The sequence below is a fragment of the Acinonyx jubatus genome, chromosome E2 (genome assembly GCF_027475565.1).
Source record: "Acinonyx jubatus isolate Ajub_Pintada_27869175 chromosome E2, VMU_Ajub_asm_v1.0, whole genome shotgun sequence".
In the NCBI taxonomy this organism is placed as follows: domain Eukaryota; kingdom Metazoa; phylum Chordata; class Mammalia; order Carnivora; family Felidae; genus Acinonyx; species Acinonyx jubatus.
In genome coordinates, this window is record NC_069396.1 from 259,316 (window position 1) to 271,085 (window position 11,770).

An 11,770-nucleotide genomic window follows, 5' to 3' on the forward strand; every position below is an offset into this window, starting at 1 on the left:
GAGGGCGCTAGAGCCGCACCCGCGATGGGACGCCGCCGCCGGATGCGCAAGGGTCCGCAGCGGGAGACACGGTCCGCAGGGCCCGGGACCGGCAGGGGGCGCGCGCGGGGCCGGGCGGGGCCGCACCTGTGCTGCGGGGCTCGGGGGGAGGATGCTAGGGGGAACCCGGGCCCCGGAGCAGCTGCGCGCCCCGCCCCGCGGGCTCCTCCCCGCCGCCGCGGCCCCCCGGCTGCTGCCCCGATGCGCTGCGCCGGGAACTGGGGCCGCGTCGCCGCCGCAGCTGCAGGGGCGCCCGGGCCGGGTGACGCCGACGCCGCCCGCGCCCCTCCCAGACCCCGCTGGCCGCATGGAGCCCCCGGAGGGCGCCGGCCCCGGAGGTGAGTGTGGCCCCAGTCCCTAGAAGTCCCCGAGCTTCTCCTTCCCCGCAGCCAGCATAGCCCCTTCCCTCCCCTCCCCCCCCCCCCCCCCCCCCCGGCCCAGGGCCCACTCATCGGCCGCTCCCGGGGGCCGCAAACACCCACCGGTAGCTCCGAGTCGAGCCTGGCCGGAGCGGGTGGAAGCCTGGCCTGCCGCCGGGGAAGCCACGCCGGGGGCATCTCCCGGGAACGGCCCCCGCGCTAGGCGGGGGGCGCACACACCGCGTCCCCGCCCCCTTGTCTTCTGAGCTTCAGGCCCCGGCAGCCGACAGGCGCGCTCCTGGGTGGTTGGCCCAGAGTTTCGTGCCGAACCCCATCCCAGCAGAGCCGGGGTTCTGGGGGTCAGGGCATGTCTGGGCCGTGGTTCGGGGTCCGGGTCGGCGAGGCGTGGGGTCGACGCTGCCCTCCTGGGCCGCGCATCTGCTTTGTTCGCCCAAGTCGCTATTCACCGGGGGCTCGGGCAGGGAGGCCGCCTCTGGGATCCTGCAGGGCACCGCGCTTGGACAGGCCCTGGGTGGATGGGGGGAGGGGGGGGCAGCGCACCCGGCAGGGCCTTCGGGGCGCCTGCCTCCAGGCTAGCCGGGGTTGTCGGCCTGGGTGAGGCACAGGGCGCTCACATCTGGGAGGGCAGGTGTGCACGGAGACCTCCTGGAAGCCTCTGTCAGCTCCCGGTGACTCTGGCGTTTGAGATTCTACCAAGGTCTCCCCTCTTGGAGTCTGGCCCAGGCAGGGTGGCAGCTGGTGATGAGAGGAAAACTCTAGGAACCCCATTTCAGAGTCCTTTCAGGAAGAGTGTTTGGGCGCCATCAGCGCCTCCACCGGCCTGGCCAGGCCCCAGATGCATCATGGGTTTCCTGGAGGTCCCATCCCAGGGAGCCACTCTTGACCGCACAGGGACCTGTGGAGGGACACCAGCCACATCAGCGACCTCATCTGGAGCCCAAAGGGATGGCCCCGAGGGGTGTCCTGAAGCAATGGGCCCACCCACTGCTGTGTCTGCAATCTGAGTTGGGCAGGTGCGTCCCAGACAACTGTCTGGAGGACCTTGTCACCCTCCCTGTAAGCACCACCAGACACACCCAGAGCTGGTGCGTGTGGGTTTTCTTTGTCTTGTCATTTGTGGAAGGGATCCACCTTTTTCTTGCTATTGACAGTCCCAGAACCCCAGGACTTCCCCGTGGCAGCTTTGAGGGGATGTGAAGGGAAAGGTGAGGGCTGGGGAGCACAGAACTGGGAGATGGGGCCTGGCCTTCAGTTTTCATGCCCACTTCTGTCGGTGGGGACAGATTCACTTCCCTGCAGGGCTGCGCGAGCCCTGAGTGAGGTCAGGAGGGAAGGTGTTTGGTCGGGAGAGGGGCTTTCTGATTTCAGTTTCCGACCCTCACTTACTGAGTGCACAAACATGTATTTATCAGGTGCCCACCCTGTGCAGGAGCAGCAGTGGGAACATGGCAGGGGCAGATGGGGCCACCCTGACGGGGCTCATAACTCTTGTTACCTGGTAGCCATTTCCTGCCTACACAGTGGCCTGGTGATCTCCATTCTGTGGGATCTCATGAGGTCACATATGGGTGGCTCGGTCATTCTCTCAGCTCACTGACTTTTGAAAACTTTATGTTGGAGCATGTGGGACACACCAATAAGTAGAACGGTGCAGCAGAGCTCTGTGTGCCACTTCCCAGCCTGCTCTACCAGACCACCAGCATCCTCCCTTCAGTAGTAATTGGTAGCCAATCTAGACACACTACTTCATCTGAAAGTATCTCTAAAAGGTCAGGTCTTCACAGAGCATAAGGAAAAGCCCACTTTTGCATCTAAACAAATTAACAATGATTTCTTTTTTTAATGTTTGAGAGAGAGCGTGAGTGGGGGAGAAGCAGAGAGAGAGGGAGAAGCGGGGGGGATGGGGGCGGGGGGGAGAATCCCAAGCAGGCTCCACGCCGTCAGCACAGAGCCCGACGTGGGGCTCAAACTCACAAACCGTGAGATCACGACCTGAGCAGAAACCAGCTCAGACGCTTAACCGACTAAACCTCCCAGGCGCCCCAACAATAATGTCTTCATACCCAAGTGCGCAGACATGGAAATGAGAAGGGAGGCGGCGCACTTCTTGAAGGGCCCCAGCTGGGGAAAACCAAGGTTGTGGCCCACCGGACTCCAGGTCTGTCTGAACAGCCACAGGGAGAGGCCGTGGCCCTGCACCAAAGAGGTTGAGCCTTGGCAAGGCCCACCCAGCATCCTCAAAGTCCAAGGACAAGGGGCTGGGAAAATGGGGTGTGAGTGCCCCCCTCTCTGTGACCATCTCTCCCTCCCCACTGCAATTGTGTCATATATATTCATTCATTCACTTCATTAATTTGTTCAACTGTTCGTGCAGTGCACCTCCTCAGTGCTTAGGGCAAGGCCCAGGGCACGCAGCAGGGAACTTGAAATTTGGGCCAAGTGCTCACACAAATGTGCCGGAAAATAGGTCAGCCACATGGCACAAGGTAACCCTATCATATCCATCCACTCACATCAGCCACCAGTGCTGGGGGGCAGGACTGTGGTAACCCAACTGCGGTCCCCATGGGGCACTGGTTTGCTGTCTGCACAGGGCAGGGCAGCGCAGCAGTGGCCCTGCAGGGGCTTAATGGGGGCTGTGCTGAGCTGAGAATCACAGTGTTGCTACCCCACCCCCTGGCCCCAGGTGACCCAGGGGCTGCTGAGCCTGGCTGTCAAGCACACCTGCCCCGTGCCTGCTTTTCACTCCTGTCTCATACCCTGGAAGAGCTGTGGGTCTCATCCATGGAGAGGTGACTCCTAGCACAGCCGCCTAGTAACTATGCGGTTGGGTGTTGGGCTGGCTCGTGCATTCAACAAACATTTATGGTGGACCTACTGTGTGCCAAGACCAAACCTAGGTGCTAGAGGTCACACTTCTCTTACCCACTCCCAGGCTCTGAGCCTGATGCCTGGTGCGTAGTAGGTGCACAGAAATTGTTAGTGGAGGTCTTGAGTCCTCCTGGATTTGCCCTTCAATTCCAGCCAAAATCAAGCTGTTTCCACTGAGGATTTTCTTTTTTTTTTTTTTTTTTAAGATTTTAAGTAATCTCTACACCCAAAGTGGGGCTCGAACTCACAACCCCGAGACCAAGAGTCCTATGCTCTACTTACTGAGCCAGCCAGACACCCCTGAGGATTTCTTTTGAGGTATAATTCACATATCATAAAATTCATGCTTTTAAAGCATACAGTTCTGTGCTTTTAGCATATTCACAACGTTGTGCAACCACCACCATCATCTAATTTTAGAATATTTTCATCAACTCGGTGGGGTGGGGGTGGGGCCTAGGTGGCTCAGTGGCTTAAGTGTCCAACTTCAGCTTCAGTCATGATCGTGTCATGATATCACGGTTCATGAGTTTGAGCCCCGCATCAAACTCTGCCCTGGCAGTGCAGAGCCTGCTTAGGATTCTCGCTCTCTCCTCTCTCTCTGCCCCTCCCCTGCTTGTGCTTCTTCTCTCAAAATAAATAAGCTAAAATATACATACATACGTGTGTGTGTGTGTGTGTGTAAATTTTTTCATCAATTCGAAAAGCAATCCCATACCCATTAGTTCTTTCCCCATTCCACACACACCCCAGCTCCTGGAAACCACCACCTACTTTCTATGTCTTTTCTAATCTACTCTTTTTATTTTTAAAACTTTTTGTTTTTGGGGCGCCTGGGTGGCTCAGTCGGTTGAGCGGCCGACTTCGGCTCAGGTCATGATCTCGCGGTCCGTGAGTTCGAGCCCCGCGTCGGGCTCTGTGCTGACAGCTCAGAGCCTGGAGCCTGTTTCAGATTCTGTGTCTCCCTCTCTCTGACCCTCCCCCGTTCATGCTCTATCTCTCTCTGTCTCAAAAATAAATGTTAAAAAAAAAAACAACACTTTTTGTTTTTAATGTTTATTTATTTTGAGAGGCAGAGAGAGAGGAGAAAGAGAATTCCAAGCAGGCTGCACACTGTCAGTGCAGAGCCCAGTCAGGAGCTCGAACTCAAGAACTGTGCGACCATGACCAGTGCCAAAATCAAGAGTGAGACGCTACACCGACTGACTAATCCACTTTTCTACCCTTTATGGATTTGCCTCTTCTGGACATTTCATATAAACGTTACCACAGCGCATGGCCTTTTGTGACCGGCTTCTCACACTTACCATGTTTCTGAGGTTCATGCATGTTGAGCCTATGTCGGTGCTTCCCTTCTTATGGCTTCTTATGGTTCTTGTGGCTGAGTAACATCCCATGGTGTGGATGGACACACATCATCCGTTGATGGACATCTGGGCTTGACTCCACTTTTGACTACTGTCATACTTCAGCGAACATTCGTGTGCAGGTGTTTGTGTGATGTGTGCTTTCAATGATCGTGGTTATAAGCATAGGAAGGGGACTTCGGGGTCATGTGGTGACTCCATATATAATCGTTTGAGGAACCACTAGATGGTTTTCCACAATGGCTATACCACTCTACATGCCAAGGTCAATCCTGCTCCTTCTGAGGGGCCCAGAACCTTCTCTGTCCCTGGCCTCTTCTGCCCTGGCATTTTGACTCTTAATGTCCATTACATTCTTCCCGACAAAAGATCAGTGAGTGTCCTTTATGGCAAAAGTTGCATCTTCTGCATTTTCACCCCCCACAGCTTTGACACAGGCCAAGGACCAGGGTTTACAGAGTACAGACCACCCCAACTGCCAAGAGACATGGAAAGGAATAAAAAACTAGACACCTGATGACTTTGAAACATTCAGGGCTACCATTTTCTGTTGGATCCATGATACCATCGACCGCAGGTGCTTTGTTATTTCAGAGATGTTGAAATTTGTCAAAATGTGCTTCTTACAGTCAGCAGCACAACAGGCTAGGCTGTCCAAGACCCCTGGACCCCAGCATCTGTAATGATGCTTCTCCCCCACCTCATACTATCTCAGCACCTATGGACTTCATCCTTCCCACCTGGCCTGCATCTCACATAAATGGAGGTAGATGTCATGCTACTCAGCTCAAAACCCTTCAGCGGCTTCTCCCAGCTCACTCAGAGTAGCAGCCAAGGTCCTGATGACATCTGTGTGATGTGCATCCCCTGCTGTGTCCCCCTGCCTCACCCGTCACCATGGGCCATGGGTATAGAAGTGTCTCAGAATTACGACAACACACACCAGCGTGATGTGAGCCCATGGATACTCACACCCTCAGAGAGAGGGACTGGGGTTCTGTAGTCCCCACCTCAAGGAAACAAAGCAGTGTCCCATGGAGTAAAGGCTCCTTGAGGATTCTCGACAGGGATTCTCAGATGGCTGGTTGGAGGTTCAAGACAGGCGTCCCTGCTGACCCCAGCTCAGAGCAGGGTCTGAATCACATCTCTTGTGCCATCTTGCTGGGAAGGTGTCCTTGCTGGGCTGGGAGGGCCAGGACACTGGTGGGTGTAACTGTATCCTCTAAGGATATTCCAAAGCCACAATCCAAATGTGTCAGAGAGCTGGAAGCCAGATCCCCTGAGCCCCTATCCAGCTCCAAGCCCCATGTGATGACACAGCATGGGCAGGGCCCAGTCCCATCTCCCCTCAGCTATACTTCCCAGGAATAGTGGTACCCTCCAAGAGGAGGCCAAGGTGTTACCCAGAGAGCCCTACAGCTGTGAATGGATGGCATTATCTTCCCACTCAGCTGGAAACCCTTTAGACCCACAGGACCTGCTGGGCAGCATCCAGGCTGCTGACCACCCTGTTGTGGGGGACAGGCCCACCCCTAACAGGCAGCTGTTGGCAGTGGGGGCCCGACTGGACCCTCCTAGATGCAACACTCAAAGCAGATGCTCCTGTAGCTTCACGCACACCCAGCTCTCAATGTTGACCCCGTGGGACAGGCATGGATGCTGGGGCATTGCAGAGCACTGCTGAGGGGAGTCAGGAGGCATTTGTTCACTCTTTTGGGGGCCACAGTAGGGACACGGAGGAACCAAGGGGTCCAGCTGCCTCAAGGGACGTGCCTCACAGGTCCTCTGGCTGAGTTCAGGGAGTGACAAGGTCAGGCAGCAGGAGGGGGAGATGGGTGGGTTCTGGAACATTTTGGAGAGGCTGGTAGGAGGTACGGATGGAGGGACGTGAGCTGAGAAGACAAGGTGTTGGGCCGAGGAACGGAAGGGTGCAGTTGGTGTTTCCTTGGGGGCAGGGACCCCATCTCTGAGCGGCTCAGCCTCTACCAAGCAGACTGCCCACAGGGCCTCCTGCTCTCATCTGAGAAAATCATCAAATGCAAAACACGAGTAATTACATCTTTCCAAAAAAAAAAAAAAAAAAAAAACCTGCAAACCTGGAGGAACACTCCTCAGTCTCTTACTATGAAAATGCGTTATTCAGTATTCAAACACAAGAGCATAGGACTTTAAAAGTCAATCCACAGAGGGCAGGCAGGCCAGTAGGGGCCATTCTGGATCAAAGGGACCCAAAAGGCAAGGAAATGCTAGAGAGACCACTGCACCCTTGGTTGGACTTAAGAGTAGAGACAGAGGACGCTGTTGGACACCCCCTTCCCCATCCACAGGAGGCCACTGCCCAGTGGCCCTCGTCTGGCATCCGGGCCCAAGGCTACCCGAGGCTACCCTGCTCACTGCCCGGGGCCTCAAAGGGGGGCTCAGTGAACCAAACACCCAGGTCTTCCCCGCCCCCATCTCTCCTCCCAGGTAACACCGTCTCTGTTGCAGAAATGGTTAAGGAGGCTGAGGTGCCACAGGCAGCCCTGGGCACCCTGGCCCATGGGACAGGAGATAGCTGCCACTCGCCCACGGCCGAGGAGGAGGTGGGCATCCCGATACCAGCACCGGGGCTCCTGCAGGTCACAGAGAGGCGGCGTAAGTACAGCTGACCTGTCCAGCGTGTGTCCCACGGGGACCATGAACCCCTGGGAAATGGAGGGCAGGGTCCCCATCCTGTCCAAACAGTACCCCAGGTGTATCCAGGGTGGCAGTGGTGGTGGTGCTGAGCTCTCACAGCTCCGGCTCTGTGGGCTTTGGCTGTACCATCTGCAAAGTGGGGGGCCCCAGAAGGTGTTTAGGGTTGAATGTGTGGAGTACGGGGGTGTCTGGGTCTGCCCCGTCTTATCCTGGCCACACAGGGCTTCACCCAGAGCTCTTCTTCCCTGGGGCTCATGGGGGGCCTTGGGTGGACGGACTGCGCCCATGACGAGCCATCCCCCTGCCCGGCCCCGCAGAGCCCCTGAGCAGCGTCTCCTCCCTGGAGGTGCACTTTGACCTCCTGGATCTCACTGAGCTGACAGACATGTCCGACCAGGAGCTGGCTGAGGTCTTTGCTGACTCGGACGACGAGAGCCTGGCCAGCGAGTCGCCAGCAGGTGGGCTGGCGTTGGGGCGCAGTGAGCAGCGTGGGGCGGTCCTGGGGCCCAAGCCGACCGAACACAGCTCTCCTCAAACCCCTATTTCGGAAAATAACTGTTGCTCACATGTGTGTCAAAATCAGTGTTTGTCACTGTACCGTTTCGTTCAATATTTTGGCATTTTATTCTTTCTAGTAATCTCTATCCCCAGCGTAGGGCTCGAACTCACGACCCCAAGGTCAAGAATCGCATGCTCCTCCAACTGAGCCAGCCAAGCATCCCAATATTTTTGCATTTTACATGTCTATTTGCCCAACTTTAAGGAATTTCCCTCCTGTTTTCCTCAATTCTCCTTTCCAAACGCCAACAAAAGGCCAAAGCCACAGTCCCACCAAAAAGTGAAATTTACTAAATGTGAATGTAATCATTCACAAGTTAGGCTAAGCCAAGCAGGGTGGCCTTCATCGACCCTGGCACCACAGTTCAGCCCTTTGTTTCCCCTTCAGTTGCTGGGGAAGTGTTGCCCTTGACCTATAGGGCTCCAGAAACAGCCACGCAGCCAGTGGGGGTATGGGGACCCAGGGACCGTTTTCTCTCCCTGATCGCACCTCGTGCAGGCAGGGGGTGGAATGGGGGGCTCAGGCTCCAGCTCTGTACTGTACAGCCTGCACCCTGGGAGGGTGACGGACTGCTCAGATGCTGTGGGCCAGGTTCACAGCCAGGGTGGGATCTCAGCTACACAGAGACCCTCTTTTTTGTGGACATCACAAACGCCCTTGCCCATGCCGCCTCCAGACCCCCATGTCCGCAATGCTGGTGGCCTGGCATCTGTGTTTTCTAAACACCCGGGGGACCCCAGTGTGCAGCCAGACCCCGTGTGAGAGGCACACGGGGGCCCAGCCCAGTAGCTGCAGGAATGACCTGACCCTTATGTTCCCATCAGGCCTGCACCCACTACCCCGGTCTGGCTGTCTGCGCTCCCCCTCCTGGACGCGAACCAGGGCCGAGCAGAACCGAGAAAAGCAGCCACTTGGTGACCAGGAGCGCCAACCAGCAATTGTGGACACATTTCTCACCGTGGAGAGGCCCAAGGAGGACTAGGCCAGCTGGCCCCGGGGCCCAGGCAGGACAAATCCGGACAATACTGACCCCATGGACACTGCCCACCCATGTGGCTCTGGGTCAGGTTCTCGGGGTGCCCCAGCACAAGCACAGCCCAATGGCCTTATGTCCCCCTCCGTCCCAGTCCCTGAGTCTCGGACAACAATGGCTGAGGACGAGGTGGGAGTGGCCTAGGCCTTTTGGAAACTTCTGTCTGCAGGAGGGGTGCTCTCATCTGCCACAAGAATCCCGAGGGGGTGTGGGGTGAGGGGGACCTAAGTCGGAGACAGCTTCTCTGCAAACCCCCTGAGGGCCTCAGGGTTCTGGTCTGGGAATGGCCACACCGTGCTCCAGCCCGCGGGATGCTCTGCTATCCAGCCAAGTGTGTGGGTAGGGGAGTCCGTCCTGAACAATGCCACCTTCATTTCAGTCCCATCCTCTTCTTGCCACCCAGGGAGCATTGCTGGCACCAGGGCCCCCTCCTCAGGCCCTAAGACCCTGCTTGTCTTGGTCCCCGTGTGACAGCCGAGCCCACCCTCCGTGGTTTGTAACACCAAATAAGGCACAACCGCCTCAGACTGTGTGGGTGGGCGGGGTCTGCCCTTGCCCGGGACACAGTCCGGCATCTGTGCCCCTGCTTGGCGTCCTGGCCTGGGGTAGAGATGCCCAAGGGGGACTGGGAATATGAGGGGCCCTCGCACAGCCCCCAAGCCCCAACTTAAGGGCATCAGGCTCAGCTGCTCCCAATGCTGCTTTTTATGAGCTAAGGGATGAAAGAGGCTTCTGGTCCGACAGCAAATCCAAGAACAGTTTAAAAATAAATACGTTAAGTCTGCTTTTGGTCCCCAGGCCAACCCGCCCTGACCCGTTTCCCACCGAAACGTTTCTACAGGAGGAGAACCTGCTCTCCTATGGAAGCCCCGGGCATGCCCTGGGCCCGCTGTGCACAGCTAAAGGCAAGTCCCCCGCTGAGAACACAGGCCTGCTCCCTCCACGCGAGGAGGACCAACTCAGAGGATGTCTGCCAGGCACCATCCAGAAGTCCGCTTAAACACAAACCCCGTCAGGGCAGCTGCATGGCCCCCCCCGCCCCCTGCGTCTTTTCCCTCCATCTCTAGCCTTCCTGCTATGGCTTCCGCAGTTTATTTACAAACATTGGGATTAAAATCTCACCTCTTCCCAAGGCCCAACCGGTGTCTCTTCCTTTCTAGGTGACACCAGAGCTCAGAAGAGCGTGTCGAGGGTACAGGAGCTGCCCTAGCAGCAAAACTGTGCTGGGCCTTCTCCAGCTGAAGCCACTGGGGGTTCCTCGGTGCTGTACTCTGGGCTGCTTATATGGGTCACGTGTCAGGGACAAGTGCCCTGGATTTGTAGTCCTTAGGAAGTGAAGATTCCCTCCTACGCATGCACACGCACACGCCCAGGCCAGAAGAGGCCCGAGGTAGCTCCCCGGCAAGTCTTCTGAGCCCAGGCAGGTTCCCAGAGCAGCGAGTGGTCACGAGGAGGCAGCCAGCAGGTTGGGCCTGTGAGGAGAAGGCCAAGGGTGAGGCCCAAACCCCAATTCTTTTGATTACCCGTGTAACAAGGGGCCCAGAAAACAGGCCCAGGGCTCCTTGCCAGGCAGTTCCTCCTGCTGGCCTCTCTGGAGGGAAGCCCGAGCCTCCCTGATGGAAGGTTCTAGGCCAGGTCTCCCACATCCCTGGGCCCAGGAACTGACTCAAAGCCTGTGTAGTGTGTGGCCAGGTGGCCCAAACAGGGTGAAGGGGTGAAGGAAAGGGCTTAGGAGACTCCAGAGGGAGCGAGCGCAAGGGTATCCAAGACAAAAAAAAACAGCAGGGGTTGGGATTCACCTACGTGTGCTGGGGGTGTGAGCCTGAGGAGGCTGCACCAAGCCCCAAAATGGACCAATGCCCAGGTCCTGGACATCATGGGGCTTTCACGGGGTTGAGGAGAGCACCTCCCACCTCTGTCAGAGGGTCCCATTAGCTCAGCTAATGAAGGCTGAGTTTAGTGGAGACTTCATGACACGGTGAGCTCTGGAAAAGTAAAAAAATTCAACGATGGCATGTCTTACACACAACAAAAACAGAAAGTGCTTGTCCCAACTTGGAAATTCTATTTTTGAAGCAAACACAACAAATGATTCGGAAATTTTTAAACCAAATCCCAGCGTCTGGTCTTGACCGAGCAGAGAACAGAGGTCACGTGTGGCAAGTGGAGACGCCCCACCCCCACACCCGGGTGCCGTGAGCAACAGCTGGGAGGCAAGCAGGTATCACCGGGGTCCCAGACATCCACCCGCCCCGAGAGGCAGCAGCTGACACCCCTTTACTGTCGTGGTGCCGAGGACTCTGGGAGGCAAGCAGGGATGCTGCCACTGACCCCAGGCTTCCAGTCCTGACCCCAGCTCCCCGGGCTGGGCCCTTGCCGCGCTCTCAGACCAACCAGACAATCTAAGGCAACAGAGGCCTAGAGCTCACAAGCCAGAATTGGCCTTCCTCTCGTCTGGCAGCCGCCCCAACACCAGGAAGAGGGTTACCGGGGGCAGCGACAACAAAACTCTCTGCACACAACCCACAGGTTCCCCAGCTCGGTCCAGACCCTCCCTCTCTGTGATTCTAACAAAAGGGGGTCACAGGGAACACGGCCAGCTGGAGAAGGGACTTAAATCCAGACACACCCTGGTCAGTAAAGCTGTCTGCCCTGAGAATGGGTGCTGGCCTCGGCGGAGAGACTGCCTCCCGAGAGCTCAGAGCAGCACCCAGGTGCTGGGGGCGGGGTGGGCTCCACGACCCTCCCCCCAACCACGCACCTGTGGGAAGCGTGGCGTTTCCTTCAGAACCACTGACAGGCCTTCCACCAACCCAAACCCAACACTTCCCCTTGGTAACTGGCT

At 57.1% G+C, this 11,770-nt stretch overlaps 1 protein-coding gene across 1 annotated transcript; it reads left to right on the plus strand.

Moving 5' to 3' along the window:
• The first annotated feature begins 9 nt into the window (after window positions 1-9).
• On the plus strand, window positions 10-10,060 carry DBNDD1 (dysbindin domain containing 1). Its single transcript, XM_027076507.2, is given in 5 exon segments — window positions 10-294; window positions 296-377; window positions 7,145-7,291; window positions 7,651-7,791; window positions 8,717-10,060. Coding segments are annotated over 5 exon segments (798 nt in total). The 5' UTR covers window positions 10-24; the 3' UTR covers window positions 8,875-10,060.
• Window positions 10,061-11,770: the final 1,710 nt, after the last annotated feature.